The 22232-nt window shown below is 37.6% G+C and overlaps 1 protein-coding gene across 2 annotated transcripts; it reads right to left on the bottom strand.

Moving 5' to 3' along the window:
• Positions 1-490: 490 nt before the first annotated feature.
• On the bottom strand, positions 491-22215 carry l2hgdh (L-2-hydroxyglutarate dehydrogenase). Of its 2 annotated transcripts, XM_041813006.1 has the most exons (12): positions 21995-22215; positions 10136-10251; positions 8699-8850; positions 8416-8547; positions 8172-8334; positions 7477-7511; positions 7224-7391; positions 5990-6147; positions 5570-5701; positions 4581-4686; positions 2586-2655; positions 491-1602 (listed from the first exon to the last, which is right to left on the bottom strand). In XM_041813006.1, the coding sequence occupies exons 1-12, from the start codon at positions 22084-22086 to the stop codon at positions 1514-1516; spliced, it is 1413 nt and encodes a 470-aa protein (XP_041668940.1). In that variant the 5' UTR covers positions 22087-22215; the 3' UTR covers positions 491-1513. The 2 variants fall into 2 exon arrangements, with proteins under 2 accessions (XP_041668940.1, XP_041668941.1); XM_041813007.1 differs by lacking the exons at positions 491-1602; positions 2586-2655 and having other exon boundaries at positions 2681-4686.
• Positions 22216-22232: the final 17 nt, after the last annotated feature.

Below are 22232 nucleotides of genomic sequence, written 5' to 3'. Positions count from 1 at the left end.
TTATGCTGTAGTAAAATATGACCCTTTTCAAAATGTAAACCTCTTCTCTTTAAACAGAATTTTGGATCATTGAACTAAACTACTTAAAAAGTAATGTCAAACTTCATAGCTAAGCCATAATGTACAGAAATGTTAGGATGCCCGAAAATGAAGTAGAATGAACTGAGACAAATTTAATAGAAAAACGATTGAATAATAGCAAAAAGTGATAACAGGGACTTGATGAATTTTAAAATAAGTTGAAAATGGTTCAAAGAGTGGGTGAAATTTCAGATAAAGGCCTGATCAGAGCAGATTTAATTATTTCTTTTTTAAAAAATCATGGTAATTTACTACATTATATAATCAAGGATTTTTTAAAATCAAACAATTACCACTCTTACTAAATAATGATTTTTTACATTTATTTTTATATTGTACATAGCCTTCATAAAAATAAAAATAAAACTATTTTTCTATAAAAAATAATTGGGAAAAAATGTGCGGAAAGTGTAGTAAATGGGATTTCAAAAGTAGCAGGAAAAAGTAAAAAATGGCAACAAAAAAAAGGGCTAATAGTGGCAAAATCTTTCCTAAGTGGCAAAAATGGTCAAAAAAGTGGTAGAAATTATTTAAAAATGGCAAAAATGGTCAGCAAATGTCGTTAATTAGAATTTATAGTAGCAGGAATTGGTTAAAAGGGGCAAATTGTCTTTACAGTAGCAAAAATGGACATGACAAATACTTCAATGTGGTTAAAAATGGCAAAAATGGGCAAAGAGAGTAGTGAAGAAAAAGTTAAAAGTGGCAAAAAAAAATGGGTCAACAGAGGCAACAACAGGTGGGAATCGTAAAAAGTGGTGGTGCAGGAGGTAAAATGGGATTTAAAAAAAAGATGACAAAAATGGGTTTAGAGGTACCAAAATGTCAGAGTGGTGAAAATGGGCAGGGGAAATGGTTAAGAGGGGTACAAAGAGGCAAAATTTGTTGCAAGTGCCAAAAATTGTTCAAAATTGATGAATAATGATGAATAATAGTTAGCACCAACGCTACGTATCCAACACATATGCCACCAGTAAATCCAGACTAGGGAGGGCCGATTCTATGGGTTTGTTCGCCATATCCGTGGGCAGGCCTGTGGGAAGTCTGGGCCAAATGATCCGACTCACTGAAATGAACCCAACTTCCCATCACTACCCTCTGCTGTTGTCTGCGCCGAGCGTCCTCTGTCAGGCACGCAGGCTGCGTAATTTCACATTTTATTGGACAAGGGGAAAACAAGGCTGGACTTCTGTTTAGTTGCGAGCTGGAGACGTCAAATTGTAGACAGAGGATTGATGTTATTTGTCAGGAATGAACCATTACACTATTTATTGATTCAGTCCTGTTGTTGTTACAAGAAAACACTCTATAACACCAATAACGTCATGGTGTTTGACGACAGGTGCAAATAATTCCACTTTATTTACATGTAATTGTTCATGCATTTCCAGTAAAACATATCAAAGAAATCTGTTTAAAAAAAGCATCAAATTCAGACACATTTTCTGCTTGCATCTGGGCTCATACAGTGGTGTTTGCTGCTGTGATTCTGCCTCCCTGTGGACAAACTGAGTCTGTGCGCTATTCAGGGAAAAAAATGGAAGCAACTGCTAGAATGCATCAGTGCAAACAGGTTAAATCTCTGGCAAAGCATGTTATAAACATCCACTTTAAACACTTTAAATGTTCAATGAAAATTGGAAAAGATACACTAAGCTGAAATTTTTATTTTTTTTTTAATTTAAGCAGTATCTCTAAATAAGTTTCCTAATGTAATTTGGCACAGCTCACAAGCATTAATACATTTGTATTTTTAAAATATGTATTTATAGTAAAAAAAATCCAACATTCATTTGTCACTAACTGGGGAAAGAGTAACTAATCCAATTATCTAGTAACCAATTATCTTTACATTGGTGATAATATTGGAAGCATAAGTGGTTTTTCCATCAGGTTAAGGTAGCCAACTGCCTGGGACCTCGTGTACCAAGAGGCCCCAGATATAGTTGGTGCATCAAATATGAGGTCTAAAATTATTTTACTGATGATGGTGTGTATTTTTTGATGTAACTACTGGGCTAAGAATGATTAAATCTCATCAAAAATTGTCTTAAAATAAAAATTAAATCCCCGGAGAGGACCCCTGGCTCCAACAGCAAAGTCCAAGCCCCTCAGAAAGCCCCATATATTTTCATTTCAGCCAAATTATGATAAAAGATATCCCTACAGACATAGTGAAATACTGAATTTGTGGATTATATGTAGTAAATGACATGCAATACATTGCTGAAAAAAAGAACAGGTTTTGCACCAGTAGGGAGAAAATTTTATTCTCTTAAGTCCCACCTGGCCTAGAGACATATTAAAATATTATTATGTGCTGAGTCCGCTATAATGCTCCTCTTAGATCTGCTAAAGTACTGTTGGGTATTTATTAAGGCTGGCATTTGGTTAAAATATTCACAATTAGTTGCAGCCTTTTTATTGCATTTAAAATTTCGCATTTAAAACCATTTTTGTGTCATTTCGAAAAATTCTGCAATCTTAAACTAAAGGTAATTTACCTGCTGTAATAGGCAGAATAAAGCTTATGCCATGGTAAGGGTGATGCTGCAGTGGTTCGACCTCAGTGTGCTGAAAAGGACAATGAAGCATGGGATTAATATCTGCAAAAGAACTTTAATGCACTCATTACAGACCTTAACTGATCAGGATTAATCTTGACACCTCTAGTGTATATATTTCAGATTTGGACATGTCCTGTAGTCTCTGGTTTTGTTACCTCATTCTCTATGGTTGCATTTAGCTAAATGAGAAGAGGCCTCATGTTGGCCTTTGCCAGCGGTCGCAAAGTTACTGAAATAGCCTCTAAATGGAAGCCTTTCAAGAGAAGAAGCAAAGAGGAAAATTTAAGCATAATGACATTAAATAACCAAAATGAAGCACCTAATATGTAATCAAACATCATCAGTTTCTCAGTTTCCATCAGGGGTGTCCAAACTAAAGCCTGGGGGAAAATTGCAGCCGGACATCCATTTTTAATTGGCCGACAGCGATAAATAAAATTAAAAATGGCTGGCATCAGCACACGAAGCTTGTGCTTGACTGTGTTATACTTCTAACTTGGCAGTGCTGCTGTGTTGATTCTGTAAACAAACATTTTGACATCAAGCATTTGGTGACCTTTCTTCACTGAACTGGTGTGTGTGAGATCAGCTGATTCACGCCAAGCTTCCTATTGGATAAATACACTCATGCTGCCATATTTAAGTTTCTTTGACTGCCTACTCTTTGCTGTAAACTGTTTTGCAACCCTTCTCCCCTCCAGCTCCTCCAATATGCTACATTAGACTTGTCATTCTGCTGTCATCAATGCCTGCTCTGCTCTGGGGGGGAAAAAAAAGTTTGGACACCCCTGGTTTCCAAATGAGAATATTTAGTTTGGATTTAACTGCAAAATGTTTAATGTGACAAAATCATTTAGGAGCTCAAAATAACCTAAGTGTCAAAATAAGTCTAAAAACTTGGGGGCACAGATGGTTTTCTGGTTAGGTCCTGTCTCACGTACGCAGGCTGCTGGGTTCAGGTCCGGCCTGTGGCTCTTTAACTGCATGGCACTCCCCACTTTCTCATCCCTGATTCTGTTTCTATGAAATATCCTATCTCTCTCAAATAAAGGCAAAAAAGCCCCAAAATAAATCTTTGATTATAAAAAGAAAGAAAACCACTGTTTAAGTGTGCGTTCTGCAGCTACAGCTAAAAACTTTTATTAGAGTAAATTACACCTTAATTTCCCAAACTTGTTTACTGATGTTTAACGTCTAATATAGCATATTTCTTTACTTTTGAGGCCACCTTTCTCCTTTATAATTATCTGAAGTACAAGTTTACTTTTTAATCTTTTTAAAAATAGTCTTTTAGCAGTGCTTTACAAAATTTAAACATGGAGACAGATCCCCCTCATTGTCTGTCGCATCAAAAAAAAAAAAAAAAAAGAATAAAAAAAAATGTAAAAACCTACTCTACCTCAAAACCCCCTCAATTCAAATAAAAGCTCTGGTAACCCTAACCCTAACCCTAACCTAACCTAACCCTAACCCTAAATAAAAGCTAAAATTCAAACAGTAAAACCATGTACACTCGTATCTGAATGCCTCAAACGCTCAAATATAACTGAAGCATTTTCCTTTGCTGAACTTTTCCTCCTAAAATATCTCATGATGCACTTTCTTTAAGCAGAAAACCTGCTTGTCATGAAATCATGATTTTTTTAAGTCAAATGTGGTGGAGTAAACATAAAACTACCAGAAACAGCACAACTCAGTAAAACAAGATTTAAGTACATTTCTTCCCCTTAAATTAAGGCTTGACCTGTTAAAAAAAATGCCTTAAAGATGAGCGTGATGCTGAGGTAGTAACAGCCTGACACAGCACTGTGAGCTGGATCCATCCACAGCGTGCACGCTTCACTACAGCGCAAAGCGATTCTCCACCTCGTCTGCAACCATTTCAGCGATGGCTAAAGAGGAAGTGGCAGCCGGCGAGGGAGCGTTACGCACATGAAGAACCCGACTGCCAACGTCTCCGACCCCGCCGTCAAACACAAAGTCATCCACCAAGTTTCCATCCCGGTCAAGGGCTTGAGCTCGAACTCCTGCAGGACCCCTGAAGAGGAAACAACGTCATCATTCATTCATCATTTTACTTGTTTAAAATCTGCTATGACTCCTTTTACCTGCAGAGTTCAGAGCAGCTCATAAATATTTAGACCAGTGTTACTCAACCTTGGTCAACCAAAGAGCCAAATTATTGAAAAATACCTTTGCAAAAGCTATAATCTAAGTGGTGAAAAGTGGCAAAAATGGGTTAAAGTGGCAATAAAAATGAGTTAAAGTGAGAAAAGTGCTTTGAAAGTGGTAAAGAAGTGGCAAAACGTGGGTGAAAAGGGGCAAAGTAGGCATAAAACTTCAAAATGGGTAAAAAATGGGAAAAATGGGGAAAAAATAAGCTCCAGGTGGCAAAAATTGTCAAAAAGCAGTAACAATGTTGCAAAAAATGAGTGGAAAGTTACGAAAGTAGGCAAAAGCAGCAAAGGGGGCAAAATGGGGAGAAAAGGGGCATTCAATGGCAGGAAAGGGAGGAAAATTTGCAAATATTAAAAAGCAGGATAAAAGAGTCAAAAACAGAAAAAAGGCCAAAAATAGTCAATAGTGGGAAAAAGAAGTGGCAAAATGGACCTAAAAAGCAGAAAAATTTATCAAAAGTGGCAAAAAAAAGGAAAAATAAGGGGGGAAATTACAAATAAGGGCAACAGAAACATACAAACAAAAAAATAAAGGTTGACAGTTAAAGCTATAGCTGCACAAGAGTGTAGCTTACTTAGGTCTGATGTCAAAGTTGACCGTTTTTTTACAGGTTTTCTGGGTGAAAAATATTTCAAATGAAGACATAGAAGAACCACAAATTGTGGCTCAAGAGCCACGCATTGAGTATCACTGATTTAGACAATAGTGTGCATACTATTTTTATTCTTGCATCATGACTCTACCTGAGGACGTCATTCAGCGAGAGTTCAGGGATGTACTTCTGCAGGATTTTCACCTGTGCACCAATGAAAACACCTCTGTACATTTCTCCTATCCCGTATGTCATGTTCCTCATCACCAGCTTCTGAAGGCCTCTGCGGAGCAAAACAAGTATAAATTTAATATCATATGCCATGCAAAAATTATTAGAGCCCAAGCACAGACCTCAGCGCGAAGACCCTGAAATGTAAGGGGATATTCTGCTGAAAAGAGAGATCATTTTGGGGATTTAACATGCTCAAAAACTCTAAAATGCATCATGCACTGGGGCGCAAGGGCCCTTGAATAACAAGATGGTAATTATTCCTAAGATCTATCCAGTGATGGGCTGGGGAGTTCCAAGAAGAGGATCCTATGTGTATATTTTATTTCTAGTGTGGTACCTGAATGAGAGAGCATCTGCAAAGTCTCGGGCGTTGAAGTCATAGACTTTGTAACCTTCCCTTTTAAAGGCTAGGACGGCGTTCGGGCCGAGCCACACGCTACCATCCATCCGAGGGGTGAAGTGAACTCCGAGGAAGGGGAAACGAGGGTCTGGGACCTAGGTGAATGTTTAGGGAAAACAAATCGGTTAGAAATAAGGAAATACTGGGTACTGGTTTAGCTCAGTTGGCTCAGATACAGAGGCTACAGTCATGGATCCACTGTCTGCAGGTATGATCCTAGCTCTGTTTGGAGCATGTTTTCCCCCACTGCCTTTCCCTGATTTATTCTGTTCTTCATTCTTCTTCTTTATTCTCTGCTCAGCTCTTCTATCCAATGAAAGCAAAAAGCCCCTCAAGGACATTTTTAAAAAGAAAAACAAGTAACATGCAGATTCACCAAAACAATGAACTATAACAGCAGATTGTTCAGGTGAAAATGTTTGGCTGTCTCCTCTTAGCCGCCTCTTCCTACCTCTTACAAAGCTTTGATTTTTCTGAATAAAACACAAGATACTTGTGCCCTATAAAGAGGATCAGCGCTCAGTGAAGAAATCCCTAATCCATTACTATGTGCCTCCGCAAGTCAACCGTGCAGACCGATGGGTAGTAAGAAACCCGCACTTCACCAGGGTTGTCAAGTGGGAACCCTCCTTCGTCAGTGTTTTGTCCAGTTAGTCCCACGACACCTTCAGAGGGCTGGACAGTGATCACCAGCATAGCCACCCAATCCTGCAAACTGTGGTTTTCTACCTGCCGCTGGACTTCAGCCGACCGACTCAACTGACTTCTCAGGAAGTACTGATTGATGTGGCGACCCTGCACTCCTTTTACCAAACACTTCATTCACCCCTGATGCGTCCTAAGGCCTTTGACTGATGTTACTTTCTGCCAACCACAGGGACAAATCTGGAGCGTTTTTCCATCTCTAACTCTACTCCTTTCCTCCACTGGTGCATTCATTCTACGAATATGAAAGTGAAACCAAAGCAAAAACTCTTTAAGAGCAGAATTATTAAACATTTTTAAATATCTGCAGGTGAAAATCTCATCGTTTAAACCTACTGCAGAGTCACAGCTGAGGAATCAACAATTCCTTGCCTTTTCTATGCAGGAAATATCTGAATTTTTTTTTTCTGAATCACAGAAATGAAAGAGTTGGGATTGTTGAAACACTGCTCTTCTTCAGACTTACAGGGTAGATATTTCCTCTGACCAGGTAGTGTTTCTCTGGTTTTAGGACTAAATAATCTCCTCTGAAGGGGACGATCCGAGGCTCCGGACTGCACCCAGATATCTGTGACAGTCTGTCTGAGTACAGGCCTCCACAGGTGAGGACATAACGACACCACACCTCATTACCCTGTGGACACAAAACAACCCAAATATTAAAAACACTTTAGTACACATTATAAACACTGTGAGGCTTTTATGTACCTTTTTATTACCTTCTTGTCTCTGATGGAGATCGGATATTTCATTCCTAGAATAAAACAGAAACATAATCACGTTGATTAAAAACTCAAACAGCTTTCTTTATTATTAGTGTCAACGCACTGATGTCATAGGCCCAACTGCAACTGTGTTAGAGCTTTATAACCAACTTTTTCTTTTGTATTTTATAGTCAATATGCATCATTTATATGAGTTAATGCCTTGCTTTAGTGTAAAATTTAGTGGAAATTGAGAATTATTTTGGCTGAAGTTGCATCATTTCAGATCCTCAAAGATAAAAAACTGCTATACATTGTTCTTAAACTCCCATAATTCATTGCATTGATCATGGAGGGTATTTGCAAAGGGTGCGGTAGGGGAACCATTCATGTAATTTGTAGTGAATAATCAAAAAACAGGCAAAAATCCACCCGAGGACAACACTAATGTTATCATTATGTGATTATGTTGACTGTTATCTGCTAGAAAAGAACATGTCATTCATGAACTATTGATTTTTAAGTACATATCAAGGAGAAAATGAAAAAATTATAGCATAATCATATGCAAAAAAAAAGAAACCAGGAAGGAGTCAAATATTTTAACATTACTGTAATTGTTCGTCGACAGCAAAATGACAATAAAATATTAAAAAATACAGTTTATTGATGATGTTTAGTCATTCTAAAGTGTTCCCCTTGTTTCTCACCCTCACTGCTCCCTGCTGGACTCTCCTTCACCATGGAAATATCATCGACCTCAGAATCAGTGACCACCGTGCCGCCAGCCTCCTCAAAGTCTTTACCATACTGGAGAGCCACCATCCTCCAGTCCACGATGCCGGTGTATGGTGAATCTAAGGCCATTATACCCTGGAATAAAATCATAATTAAGGTTTAACTGCTGTCTTTTCTTCTGCATAAATCACATCAGTGCCTCTCTGTCTGTCTCACCCTGCAGTATGGCTCTCGCTCTCTGATCCCCTTGGTGTCGACGACGCTGAGGTCTCGCACCTTGTTCTTCAGGCCGCGTTCGTAGAGAGCTTTTAGGCGGGGGATCTCCTCCTGCTCTACAGCGACTATAAGCTGCCGATACATTAATAGACTTATCAATACCAGAATAGATGCACTATTTGTGTCAGTGTTGGTTTACTTGTTGATTAAGGAAACACAAACATCTTCTGAGTAGTTGGCTCAAAATTAACTGGTTCAGTAATAAAGAGACACTCATGCAGACCTTTCCACATCTCTTGTAAGGCAGTCCTTTCTTATCACAGTACTCGTAGGCTAAAGTGGCTCCTCGGACACACAGACGAGCCTTCAGCGAGCCCGGCGTGTAGTAGATCCCGCTGTGAATGACTCCACTGTTGTGACCGCTCTGATGAACAGCTGAGGAGAGAGAAAGTGACGCAGAAATTAAAGGACAAAAGAAAGAATAAGACATCAGAGGAGGCTTTTTTCACATCACTAGAGTCCCTGTTTCTCCACTGCATAATGAGTTTGTGAAGAAATTAAAGGAGGGAACACTTGCTTGATCTGCTGCTGTGCCATAACATCTATACTGGTGTACATTTTCATGGGATTATTAAAGTGTCATATCAGTTTATCAGTGATTTAACTCAGAGTCTGAAATGAACACCCATCAAGCACCAAATGTTGGTAGATTTTCTTATCAACTAAACACAACACTGCTGTTACCACCTTGTGGAAAACAGTTTTAAATCTGCATTTCTGTAGGGGCTCTGAGGACCATGTGGTAAAGAAGGTAAGACAATGATGTCTCCGTGTTGGCATGGTAGGTGGTGAGAGCTGGGACCCTGGAGACAGTTGGACTAATTAGACTGAAACACAGAAGACAACCCTGGTGAAGTCTTGGCTTTTTTATACCCATCGGTCAAAGCTACATCCATTTCCTGAGAGGGGTGTGGCCAGGGGCGGAGTCAGACAGCTCAGTAACAGCTCATTCTGAGCAGGCCTGAAACAGAGGGATTTTTAGACATGCAAAAACCCAATACTGGAGTGTTTTTACAGCAACAAACTTCACAGGCATGTTTTGGGGACCTCTGAGACCGATATAAACTTGTCTTAAAAGGGTAAAATATGTCCAATTTAAAACTGTTTTACAGCGAATGTCTGTTCTCAAAAAGAAAGGTAGAACCAGATAAGTGTAAAAAGTAAAAATATACAAGCATAAAACCAGAAAAGTGGATATTGTGTGGAAGTTTAATCAGTTATTAGGGTTCCGCTGGTTTTAAGTGGCTGTTTGGTAATTGTAATAAATGTTTCCGCTCTAATGTAATACAGATCTAACTCCAGATTTTATTGCAGCATGAAAACATGACCTTTGCACTAACATGTCTTCCCAAGTTGGTCATTTATTAATTGATCCAGGATTCACTCCTTTCCTGTTTTCTATCAGGGCAGTAAAAGTTAAAGGGGGTTATTGTTCTCTGACTTCACTAATCCTAACCTCATGTTTAAGCTCTGATTTGCTAACTTGTCCTCAGAGTTGTTGTTCTGTCTCAGATCTACAGCCCTGCAGAGACAGCGTAATCATTAAAACACTCATGGCGTGCACTCTGTGAGTGTTTGTGATCACTAACATGAAAACTTCTCTTTGGAACATTTTGTTTTTCCCCTCATAACAACCAAACATCTCTGCATCTCCACCCACCGAGCTCCCTCTCCTTCTCCAGCAGGACGAAGCTGAGGGACGGGTGTCGCAGGATGAGCTCTCTGGCTGTGGCCAAGCCCACGATACCGGCCCCCACCACGGCCACGTCATAGGTGCTGGAAAACAGATGACAGGGGAGATTAGAGGGAGCCGAACATTCAAATAAGTGACCAGAAGAAAGCAGGGCAGAAGATTTAGGGCAGAGGGTCAACGTCCAACAGTACACAACTGTACGAGCAGCCAACAGACCTTTGAGACGAATCATTAGGGAGGCGAATATTTTCACCAACAAGATGGTAATATCTGCAGGAGGGCTGGCAAAACACAAGGCTTTTAAACTTGATTATGGAGTTAAAAAATAAACTGATATCAGTACAAAACAGAAGCACTGAATGACCAAAAACAGTCATTTCTAATTTAAAATGACCCCAAATTGCAGACAAACTCTTGCCTACTATCAAAAATGATCAAATATGTAAGCAATCTTTTAATATTCACAATATATTTAAGCAGTTTAGACGGTGCTCTTTGTCTCAAGGTAAAAAATATGACTGAAGGGCTGCATGTTCTCAAGTTTTGGTACATTTAAATACCAATAATCATTAAAGAAACACAGATATTATAATTTCAAAGCAGGTGGCATCTAAAAACCCAGGAGTATCACAAATTTGAAACCTATTTCTGCAAAAAGGTTGTCAAAATTTAAATATAAAAAGAGTTTTTTAAACCATATATTTGATACTAAGAGCCACAATCTAAGTGGTGAAAAGTGGCAAAAACGGCTTGAAGCAGCAAAAAAAAAAAAAAAAAAAAAAAAAAAAAAATTAAGTTAAAGGTGGCAAAAATGGGTGAAAAGGGAAGTAAATTAGGAGATAAGTGGAAAAAGTGTTAGAAAGTAGCAAAAATGGGTGAGAAGTGACCAAAAAAATGAGTAACAGGTGGAAAAAATGATCCAAAAGTGGCAAAAATGAGGCAAAAAATATGAGTGAAAAGTGACTAAAATGGGCAAAAAGCAGTCAAGGGTGGCAAAAAGAGGGCACAAAAAAAAAGGAAACAAGAGGTATATGATGCAAATGGTAGCTTAATTGGATGAAAAATGGCAAAAAGTTGTGAAAAAGTGCAAAAATGGGCAAAAATAAGAGGAAACAAGTGCTATTTAATGGCAAAATGTAGCTTATATGGCTGAAAAGTGGTAAAAAAAAAGGGAAAAAAAATGGGGAAAAAAAATTGGCAAAAATGGGGGAAAAAGTGGCAAAAAGGAGTGGCAAAAATGAGCAAAACATAGGAAAAAAGGGTTATTTAATTGCAAAATGTAGCTTAAATGGGTAGAAAAGCCAAAAAAATGGTGACATGGCCAAAAAAAGTTCCTTCTTTAAAGATTTTCTTTGGGAAAAATATTTAAAATTAAGACATAAAAGAGCCACAAATAATCACAAAAGATCCACATGTGGCTCCAGAGCCACATGTTGAGTATCACTGATTTAATGGTGATTAATACTAAAATGGACTACAGGAATGCATCTTTTTGATGGGACAGATGCACAAGACAGGAAAGCATCATGCAAAATTGCTGGCAAATTTGCACAAAATGTCTGAAATGCAAAAACACTGACAAAGTTGCAGAAACGTTGCTCATGTATTGTGCAATTTAGACAATGTGTGAGAGTTTGCCTGCATTTTCACGCCTCTACATTGGTGAAAGTTGAAGCTGAAGGCATAAAATATCATGTTTTCCATCGTCCAACTTGGCCATTCTTGCGAACAGCACATGTCAAGGATGATTTGAGGGTTTTTCTTCAAACTTTGCAGACTTGTCCACTCTGACTCAAGGATGATATGACTGAATTTTGGAGGTAAAATGTCAAAGTCATTGGTCCTTACTCTTGACCCAGGTGGTAGCTCTAGTTGATGATTAAAAACAGGAAAATACCCAACATTTGGAGTGCAGGATGTCTTTTTGCCTCAACATGGTGTCAAAACAGGCATCTATATTGCTTGATTTGTCGATATCACACCATGACAGTCCTATTCTGCACAGGGAACTTAAGCATCTGCTGTCAGGGAATTAAACTTGTCCCAGTCAACTTCAGGAATTTACATAATGAAGATCTGGAGGAACACAATGTTCAGGGCTGAGAGAACATATTAAATGTTCTGCCATCCTGCAAGCACAGCAGGATCTCGGGTACAGTCTGCAGCTTGTTTAAATTAACGATAATTAGAAGCAGGCAAAAAGCTGCGAAGGAGGAGAACAAATAAACTCAGTTGAAAAACAAAGTGGCTGGAAGTTGCTGTTTTCATGAAACCAGGGCAAAAACTCCTTAAGTCCCTTATTTCTTTTCTTTCCATTACAAAATCAGATCACAACAATCAAGCAAGTAACTTTACTTCTGACTAAATCCTAAGCTTTTCGACTATGACTGCTCATTTTTTTTTTTTTTTATCTGAATAAATGAAAAGTTCACACTATGCAGCCAGAAACCCTCTAATGCTGCGTCACTTAATCATGCATACAGTACCTACTTAAAGTATTCACCCTTGGGGTTTTACCCTTTATTGATTTAATAAATCAATCATAGTCCATGCAATCTGCATAGATATTCACCCTCTTTCTAGTCAGTATTTAGTAGAGTCACCTTTGGCTGCAACCACGGCTCTGAGTCTGTGTGGACAGGCCTCAGTCAGGGTGTGAACAGCCCTTCTCAACTTTCAAGTTCTCTTGTAGACTGAATAAGATTGTCCTCCAGGATTTGCCTACATTTTGCAGCATTCATTTCACCCTCTACCTTTATAAGCTTTCCAGAGCCGGCTGCTGTGAAGCACCCCCACAGCATGATGCTGCCACCACCGTGCTCCACAGTGGGGATGGTGGGTCTGTGATGATGTCTGATGGTCAAAAAGCTCCATTCTGGTCTCATCAGACCAAAGAACTTTCTTCCTCTTGACCATGGAGTCTCCCACATGACTTTCGGTGAACTCTAGTCCAGATTGAATCTGAGTTTTCTTCAACAGTGTCTTTCTCTAAAGCTCTGACTGGTGAAGAACCCGGCCAACAGTTGTCTGCAGAGTCTCTCCCATCTCAGCTGCTGAAGCTTGGAGCTCCTTCAGAGTAGTCATAGGTGTCTTGGTGTCCTCTCTCACTAGTCTCCTTGTTGCTCAGTTTGTGAGGATGGCCTGATCTAGGCAGATTTACACATATGACATATTCCTTCATTTCTTCATGATGGATTTAACTTAACTCTGGGGATGTTCAGAGCCTTGGAAATGTTTTTGTATCCAGCCTCTGATTTAGACTTTTCAATAACCTGTTCTCTGACATGTTCTGTTGTCTTCATGGTGTAATGGTAGTCATGTGTCTTTATACTACAAGGTCAGTCACTTTAAAGGGGGAGAATATTTACTGCTGTTGCAAGGAGCACCCTTGAAATCTGAGAGACCTGGAGCAGTTTGCAAAAGAAGAGTGGTCCAAAATTCCGGCTGAGAGGTGTAAGAAGCTTGTTGATGGTTATAGGAAGTGATTGGTTTTGGTTATTTTTTCCAAGGGTGTGCCACCAAATATTAAGTTGAGGGTGCCAATAATTTTGTCCGGCCCATTTTTTGAGTTTTGTGTAAAATTATGTCAATTTTGTCTTTTGTCTTCAGATTTTTTGTGTTTTACCAATGCACATAAAGGAAATAAACACATGTATACCAAAAACATTTGTAATTGCAACAATTTCTGAGAGAAAAGGTGTATTTTCTGGAAAAACTTCAGGGGTTCCAATACTTTTATCCATGACTGTATTTTTTATTTAACTGACATTACTTTGTAGAAATTCACTTTGACATTAAAGAGGGGTTTTGTGAAATATTTTGTCAAAAAAGCCAAATTATATTGACCAAAACTTAGTCCAATGATGTTCATTTGGTCCACTAGTAACTTATTTTACTTAATTCTTTTAACAGACCAGAGTGTTTTCTTTTTTACCTGACAGTTTTGACTGAGGAAGACTGCGAGTGAGCAGTCAAAACTGTCAGGTAAAAAAGAAAACACTCTGGTCTGTTAAAAGAATTAAGTAGAATAAGTTGACCAAAACATATTTATAAAATCAATAAAAGGGTAAAAGATCCAAGGGGGTGAATTCTTTTTACAGGGACTGTAATTGTTGCATGATAAAATCACTTTAATACTAATCTCGATCATTTAACAGTTAAACTCATCCTGTTTCAGAGTTTGTTTTTTAACTGTTCATTAATCAGTCAGGTTGATGTCATTTTGTGAAAGACACAGAGATGCAGAGATAAGAGCTCTGATGTCGTCTCACTAAACTCCCACACCTATCCTGATCTCATTCATCAGATAAACCTCCTCTTCCCCCTCCTCCTCTTCCTCCTCCCTCCACATTTGCATTGACTGTAGACTTCACATGTCAGAGCACACGTGGTCTGAGTTTTCCCCGCTCAAGGAAAAGCAGTCATTACAAGTTTTCTCATGTGGAGAGAGCTTTTATGACGGCAAACCTGGAGGATGTGTTTCGTTCTCTCTGGTTATGCAAATAACGCCTCTCTGCAGCCGGCTCTAGGTAAACAATGTGAAATACTGATGTTGTAATGTAAAGTTATTGATTCATAGCAGCTGTCAGCTCCTCTTAGTTCAATGAGACCAGCAGTATGCCAGACCTGGGTTTCATCACAGAATAGGTCAGAGATTAAATGCTCTTTAGATTTTAGCAACAAGAGTGGAACATGTTTTCACACGTTAAGACGGTCCTGTTCTTCTAATCTGAACACAAACAAGTATCAACAACTACAACAAACAGACGACTGTTACTTTATCCTCCTCAGCTTTTGTTTGGATTATATCTTTAGTTTCTCTCACTTATTTGGAATAACTATAACAGGAAACAAAATTATAACTTCTTTACCTGTAGGAAGTAATTTTCACAAAGAATAGAGTTTTAAAATGCAGAGAAAAATCCATAAAAATTACTAGAGGTTTCCAAAACATAAAAATCCCCCCAAAATTCCAAAACACTGCCAGAAAATTATCTGAGGAAAAAGTCCTTACATTTTTTTAATCCACCAAAACCCCCAAATTTCCTAAAATATTTCCCAGATGTTTCAGTCCAACTTTCTGAAAACAGCAGATTTATAAATAAAAAAAATCACCAAAAAGTTTCCAAAACATAGAAATTCCCCCAAAATTCCAAAACATTGCCAGAAAATTATCTGAGAAAAAAAAGTCCTTATATTTGTTTTAATCTCACAAAATATTAATTAAAATAAAATAAAATATAAATATTAAAATAAAATATTTCCAAAATGTTTCAGTCCAACTTTCTGAAAACAGCAGATTTATATATAAAAAAAATCACCAAAAAGTTTCCAAAACATAGAAATTCCCCCAAAATTCCAAAACATTGCCAGAAAATTAGCTGAGAAAAAAAAAGTCCTTATATTTGTTTTAATCCCACAAAATATTAATTAAAATAAAATAAAATATAAATATTAAAATAAAATATTTCCCAAATGTTTCAGTCCAACTTTCTGAAAACAGCTGCAGATTTAAATTGAAAAAAATCACCAAAAAATTCCATAAAATTGCCACAAAATTCTAGAGTAAATCCCCCAAAATGCTGAAGAAAATTCCACCAACTTTTCCCAAACAATTTCCCCAAAACTTACAAATAAATTCCACCTAAATTTCTTTTAAATCTTCAAACAAATTCCCTAAAATTTCCTTGAAAACTGAGAAAATGTCTAAAGTTATTTTCTCTCCCCAAATAGCCAATCAAAATCCCAAATATTTACATATAAATCCCAAAATTTCTCATGAAAATACCTAAAAAAAATCAGAACAAATCTCTCAAAAACTTCAAATCAAACACTCTAAAATATGCAAACATATGTCCAAAAAAGTTCAGAAAATTCCTTAAAAACCTTTAAGCAAATTCCCCCAACATTCCAAGCTCATTACTTAAATTTCCATGGAAAAATTAAGACATTCATCTCAAATATTCAAAAAGAACAATTCAAACTATCTGGTAAGACAGGGGTTCTCAGTGTTGGGGTTGGGACCCCATTGGGGGTCACGAGACACGGAGAGGGGGTCTCCAGATTCCTTCAAAAAATTAAAAACATTTTTCAATTTCACTGTTACCACTTTACGACAACTTTGCCCATAGTAACCTATTTTTATCTTTTTTTTCCCACTAATTTTCCCAATTTTAACACATTTTTGCAACTTAAAACCCATTTTTTTGCCCATTTTAAAACCTTTCCACCTCTTTTTTCTGCCTGTTTTTGCCATTTCTAAACCAAATCTTGCAACTCTCTGCCTATTGTTGGCTCTGTTGACACATTATTGCCACTATTAACCCCTTTCACCACTTTTTAAGCCCCATTTCACAACTTGACATGCCCATTTTTGCCAATTTAATGCCACATCAGCCACTTTTGAATCCCCTCTGACCACATAATATGCCAATTTTTGCCATTTTAGGGTTATTTTTCCCATTTTTATCTATTTTCTGGCATTTCTAACCCATTTCTGCTACTTGTAAAATCCAATTTCACCACCTTTTCCACCATTTTTGCCATTATTAACCCATTTCTGCTAGTTTTTAAACATATTTTAATTATGCTTTTAACAAAAGAATTTATATTTTTAAGAGGGCTACTTACTACAAAAAAGAATTAAAATTGTTTCTTTGATAAGAGTGGTCATTATTCAGGTTAAATATAAAATACCACAGCTTAACTTCACAACAGACCATGATTTAGCTGGCCCCCAGTTTGGCTGGGCCTCAGAAAGCTCTCCCATCTTTTCCGGCCTGGGCAGCCTTGTCTGTACATGACTATTCTTGAATGTTCATGGCTGTGTTCAACCACCTTCAGGTACAGTGGGGTCCCCGGTTTCTGGCTCCTTTATTTTGGGGGTAGCAGGCTGAAAAGGTTGAGAACCCCTGTTGTAAGAAAGCCAAAGTGTAGTGTCCTCATATCTACATGCAGGGTCTCAAGAGGATAAGATACAACAATACACTCGACTCACAGTTATTTTCTTATAAACACAGGAGACTGAAGTCAAATTCTGACTAAATCTGATTCTTTTATTTCAATTCTCTGGCATGAAAATGCAATTATCTCTTTTGCTTATTTATCTTGAGTAACAAATTTTAATGGTGAGGTTTTTTTAAAGCTCCTGGCATCGATCAAGTGAGGCATAAAGTAGAAAGGAGCCTCTGTTATCTAAAAAAAGAGGACTGCAATAAATCTTTTCAAGCCTTCATGGCCGTAGCAGAAACCAGAGGAGTTATATTTTCATTGTCTGTTGATACGAACATCCATCAGATTCGTTGGAGTGTGATATCTTAACAACGCTTTTCGATTCTGCGTAAATGTCTGGTTAGATTTTTGAGGTCAGCCCTGTCCTACAACATATCTGTGAATCACAGAAAACAGCACAGCCCTTCTTCTTGATCCATGACTGTGCTGTTTCTGTCCAGTGTTCGTAAACCTCCAGAGGCATAAAACCACATGGCGCTGTCAAATTGATTAGAATTGTAGGAAAAAAAGATTATTTTTGGACCATTGTTGCCTTTATTAGATAGGATAGCTGAGGGGAGACAGGAAATGTGGGGAGAGAATGGAGGGAGACGTGCACCAATCATGCACTGAGACCAGGAATCGATCCCATGATCAGTGCCGCTGAATACAGGCTCCTGCTCTACCAGCTGAGCTACAGTGGTGGGAAAGTTTCTGTTTTTAAGTAGAAAAAACTGCAACCAAACTCTTGCACACTTTTTAAATTGCACAAAACATTCAGTTCTAAGACTGCAGATGTTTTTTGTTAGGGCTGCACAGATGCATCTGTTTAACATCAGGATCTTTTTAAAAGCATCTCCCATCAGTGAAATTAAATGGCATGAATAGATATTAGTTTCCATTGTTTATCGCCTATGTCCAATCTGCAATTCTATGCCTGTATTTGATAAATCTAACTGCTGATAAATATAGCTAAAATGTGCAGGGCAGTTTTAGTCACATTTCAGTCATTTCCATCCTTTTTAGTTTTAGTCTAGTTTTAGTCCATAAAAAGTCCTCACATTTTAGTCTTTACTTTTAGTCCAAGCATTTATTGTCCTGCCTGAATCTGGTACCAAATCATGGTAGTGTGTTCTCTGCCCCTGCTAGGCCTGGGGTCCCTGCTTTCTAAAGCTGAGAGGCAGAATAGATACAGATGCACTGTTTGTAGACAGATTTACCCACAGTGGAGAAATATCACGGATTTTGAATGTCCGACTAAAACTACATAACATTTTAGTCTAGTTTTAGTGGTCACAGATCTATTTTTGTTAGTCTTAGTCTAGTTTTTGTCATGGAAAAAAAGGCTGTCGACGAACATTTTTAGTCAGTTTTAGTCGACGAAATTGACACTGCCTGTTGGACAAACCCTGATCTGACTTTAAGGACGAACATGAGAGAAAGTGCTGGTATACGTATGGTCTGCTAGTTTTTGTACAATTTAAACATGTTTGTAGGAGTTTAACTGCAATTTTCAGTTGGGTGGATGAAGACGCATGGATTCACTCCTTTGAGGATGCATGGTTTTGGATTTTTGCTGTTATCAATGAGAATATTTAGTCCGAACAAATTCTACAGATCAGCCCTCCCAACCCTGGTTGTTTTAAACCTTCTGTTGAAATAAACTTAACTTGGTATTTCCAAACACATTTTTTGCAGATGCCAGTACATACACAGAATTTATTTATTTGATTATTTATCTAGTTCAAACCAGTAAGAACACAAAGTCCCTCCTGTATTAGAACTGGCCTGTTACCAAAAACACGTCTCCTAATTAAACATCAGCTGTGTGGGGTGGATCTCTCTGACAGTTATGACAAAGTGCTTGAAAAAACACACCAAAAACAACACATTCTTCTCAAGTGCAAAAAGAAAACCAGTCCTTAAAACATGTTTAAATGTTTAAAGGTAAGTCCACTGATTCTACTTTAAAATGCACAAACTTTTAAGTAAATTCTGCAGAATGTACGGCCATAATGGCTGAAAATATCTGCATAAATTTCCTATTTGCTGATATGTACAACCAACATCACACAGACAATATAACACATCCACAGGTTCTGGGTCTTTTGCATACCTGTTTAATAAAAAAAGAGAGTCCTATGCACCCAGTTTTCTTGTTTTCAACTTGCAGGCACACTTCTACACACTGTCTAAATTGCACTTAAGTATTAGTATGTCTCATAAAGAATAAGACTATATTCCAAGAGTATCAGTGATTACAATGACAGACTGGATTATTCCAAAACATTTGGGATCAAAAAAGCACAATATTATCAAAAATGTCCTCAACCTCTTGCAGGTTAAGGTTGTCAAAATTTCAGGCAGGCTAACCGCTCAGGCAGCCCTCGAATGTGAGGGCTGCCTGAGCGGTTAGGGCAAGGGTGTCAAACTCAAGGCCCGGGGGCCAAATCTGGCCGATGGTGCAGTTATACCCGGCCCACCAGATCATTTATTTTTATTAGAACTGACCCACCAGTATGAGGTCTGCAGATTTCCTACAGTATAAACATAAAAACATATCCTTGATGATTTATAACATCCTTGTTGAGTCATAAAAATTAGAAAAAGTAAACAATAAAGATGATTTGATAAAAATCATTTGTGTTTCTCTATATTTTCAATTTTGCACCTCACACTAAAAGTTATGGCTTTGACTTTTTATTTCATATTTTAACCTTTACATCTCATAACTTTGACTTTTTGTCTCATATTTTTAACTTTTAGATTAATGATTTTACATTTTTAAAACCTATGTTGACCTTTTAAAGTCATGATTTTGACTTTTATCTCATATTTTACTTTTTAAATTCATGATTTTTAATTTCCATTCATATTTTGACTTTTAAAACTCATACATTTCAAATTTAATCTCATACTTTGGCATTTCAAACTAATAATTTGATGTTTATCTCATATTTTGATTGTTAAATATCATGATTTTGAATTTTATCTCAGTTTTGCTTACCATTTCAGTCCTTAACTTTAACTTTTATGTCATATTTTGACTTTTGAAACTCATTATTTTAATTTTTATCTTATACATTTACTGTTAAAAATCATGGTTTCAGTATTCTATCTCATATTTTGCCTTTTAAAAACATGATTTTGACTTTAAATGTCATTTTTTCACTTTTAAAACTTAAAAGTTTGACTTTTTATCTCAGATTCTGAGTTTTTAACTCATCATTTTGACCTTTTAATCTCAAAATCATTTATGTTGACAGTCAGTGGTTAAATGTTGACCCTGTTAGGCCCTCAGGTTGGACATAAATTCAGAACCCGGCCCCTGCTGTGATTGAGTTTGACACCCCTGGGTTAGGGAGTCTGTGCCTTGCTCAAAGGAACCTCAGCAGTATTAAGGAAGTGAACTAGCACCCCTGCAGCTACCAGACCAGTTTACAGACTTGAGACTAGAACCCCTAATTTACAGTCAAAGTCCTTAGAGCATGTGGCTCTTTTATGTCTTGTTTTAAAATATTATTCCCCCAGAAAACCTTTTGCCATGTTTCACCCATTTAAGCTCCCTTTGTCATTGAATACCTCTTTTTTTCTTTATTTTTTCCCATTTTTGCTGTGTTTTTGCCACTTTTTCCATTTTTGCCCTTTTTCACAATTTTGTGCAACTTTTCGCCTATTTAAGCTGCCTTCTGCCACTAAATACCACGTTTCCTATTATTGCCCATTTTTGCCACTTTTCGCCCATATAAGCTACCATTTGCCATTAAATACCACTTTTATCCCATTTTTTGCCAATTCTTTTAGCCACTTTTTGCCACTTTTATCCAACGTCTCCTCTTTTCAACATTTTTGACAAATTTTTGACCATTTAAGCTACCTTTTGCCATTAAATACCAATTGTTCTCTATTTCTGCCACTTTTATCCCATTTTGCCCCTTTTAATCACATTTTTTTGCCCCTTTTTATCCATTTAAATTGCCTTTTGCCATTGAATACTACTTGTTTCCTACTTTTGTGCATTTTCTGCCCACATTTATCCCATTTTTGCCCTTTTTCAATATTTTTTGTGTCACTTTTGACTGCTTTTTGCCCATTTTAGTCCTTTTTCACTCATTTTTTTGCCACTTTTGGACAATTTTTTGCTACTTCCTGACCACTTTCCACATTTTCTCCCAATTCTTCCCCCTTTTCACCCATTTTTGCTGCTTCTTGACCATTTTTGCCTCCAATTAACTTATTTTTATTGCTACTTCAAGCTGTTTTTGCCACTTTTCACCACTTAGATTGTGGCTCTTGCAATGATATTTTTCAACAATTTGGCTCTTTAGTCGAGCAGGGTTGAGTAACACTGCCTTAGAGACAGAGTTACTGCTGCCCCATCTGGCCAGCCGTAATTTAAGCAAGAAATTCAACAAATTCTTTAACCAATTGTTTGCTTTTACTAGAATAATGTTAAAGTTTAAAATCCCGGTATCATGAAACTCATAAAAATACTACTTTGTAAAAAAATGAACATTGTACTGCACTTTTTTGTTTTGCACGTGAAAATGTCCGTTAATAGTGTGGTGTGGTGTGCAGATCAGGTTATGCATAAAGCAGAAATGTTGTGTAATCTGCTTCAAACTGTGTAAGTCCTTGGCAGAGTCTGGGATCAATTAAAACTTTAACAGGCTCTGGCTTGTTTATTCATGATCTTTAATTATGTGTCTGTCACTGAGGTTTACTAGTAAACGAACCACGCAGACAAACAAGAATCTTACCACTAATGAAACTGTGAAAGACAACACCTCCACCTTCATGAAGAAGTCTACCTCCCTCCCTGTCATGTAGTCTCACCTGTGCAGCTGTCTCCTGGTTATGTCCTTTAGCACTTTGGGCTTCGCTGCTCCGACAGCTTTAAACGACGCCGTGCTCAGAGTCCGGATCATCGTGACAGCGTTAGAAATCACCTCAGAGCTGCTTCTTCATCCTACAACAGTCAGAAACTCCTCACTGAGCTCCGTTTCTCTGTTTTCTCCCCCTGTTGCCGCTGCTAGCCCCCATACTCCTGCTCTGTCCCGAAAGCCGACTAGTA

This window comes from Cheilinus undulatus, linkage group 18 (genome assembly GCF_018320785.1).
Source record: "Cheilinus undulatus linkage group 18, ASM1832078v1, whole genome shotgun sequence".
NCBI classification, from domain to species: domain Eukaryota; kingdom Metazoa; phylum Chordata; class Actinopteri; order Labriformes; family Labridae; genus Cheilinus; species Cheilinus undulatus.
Note: the sequence above shows the minus strand (reverse complement) of the source record. Positions and strands in the feature narration are given on the sequence as shown.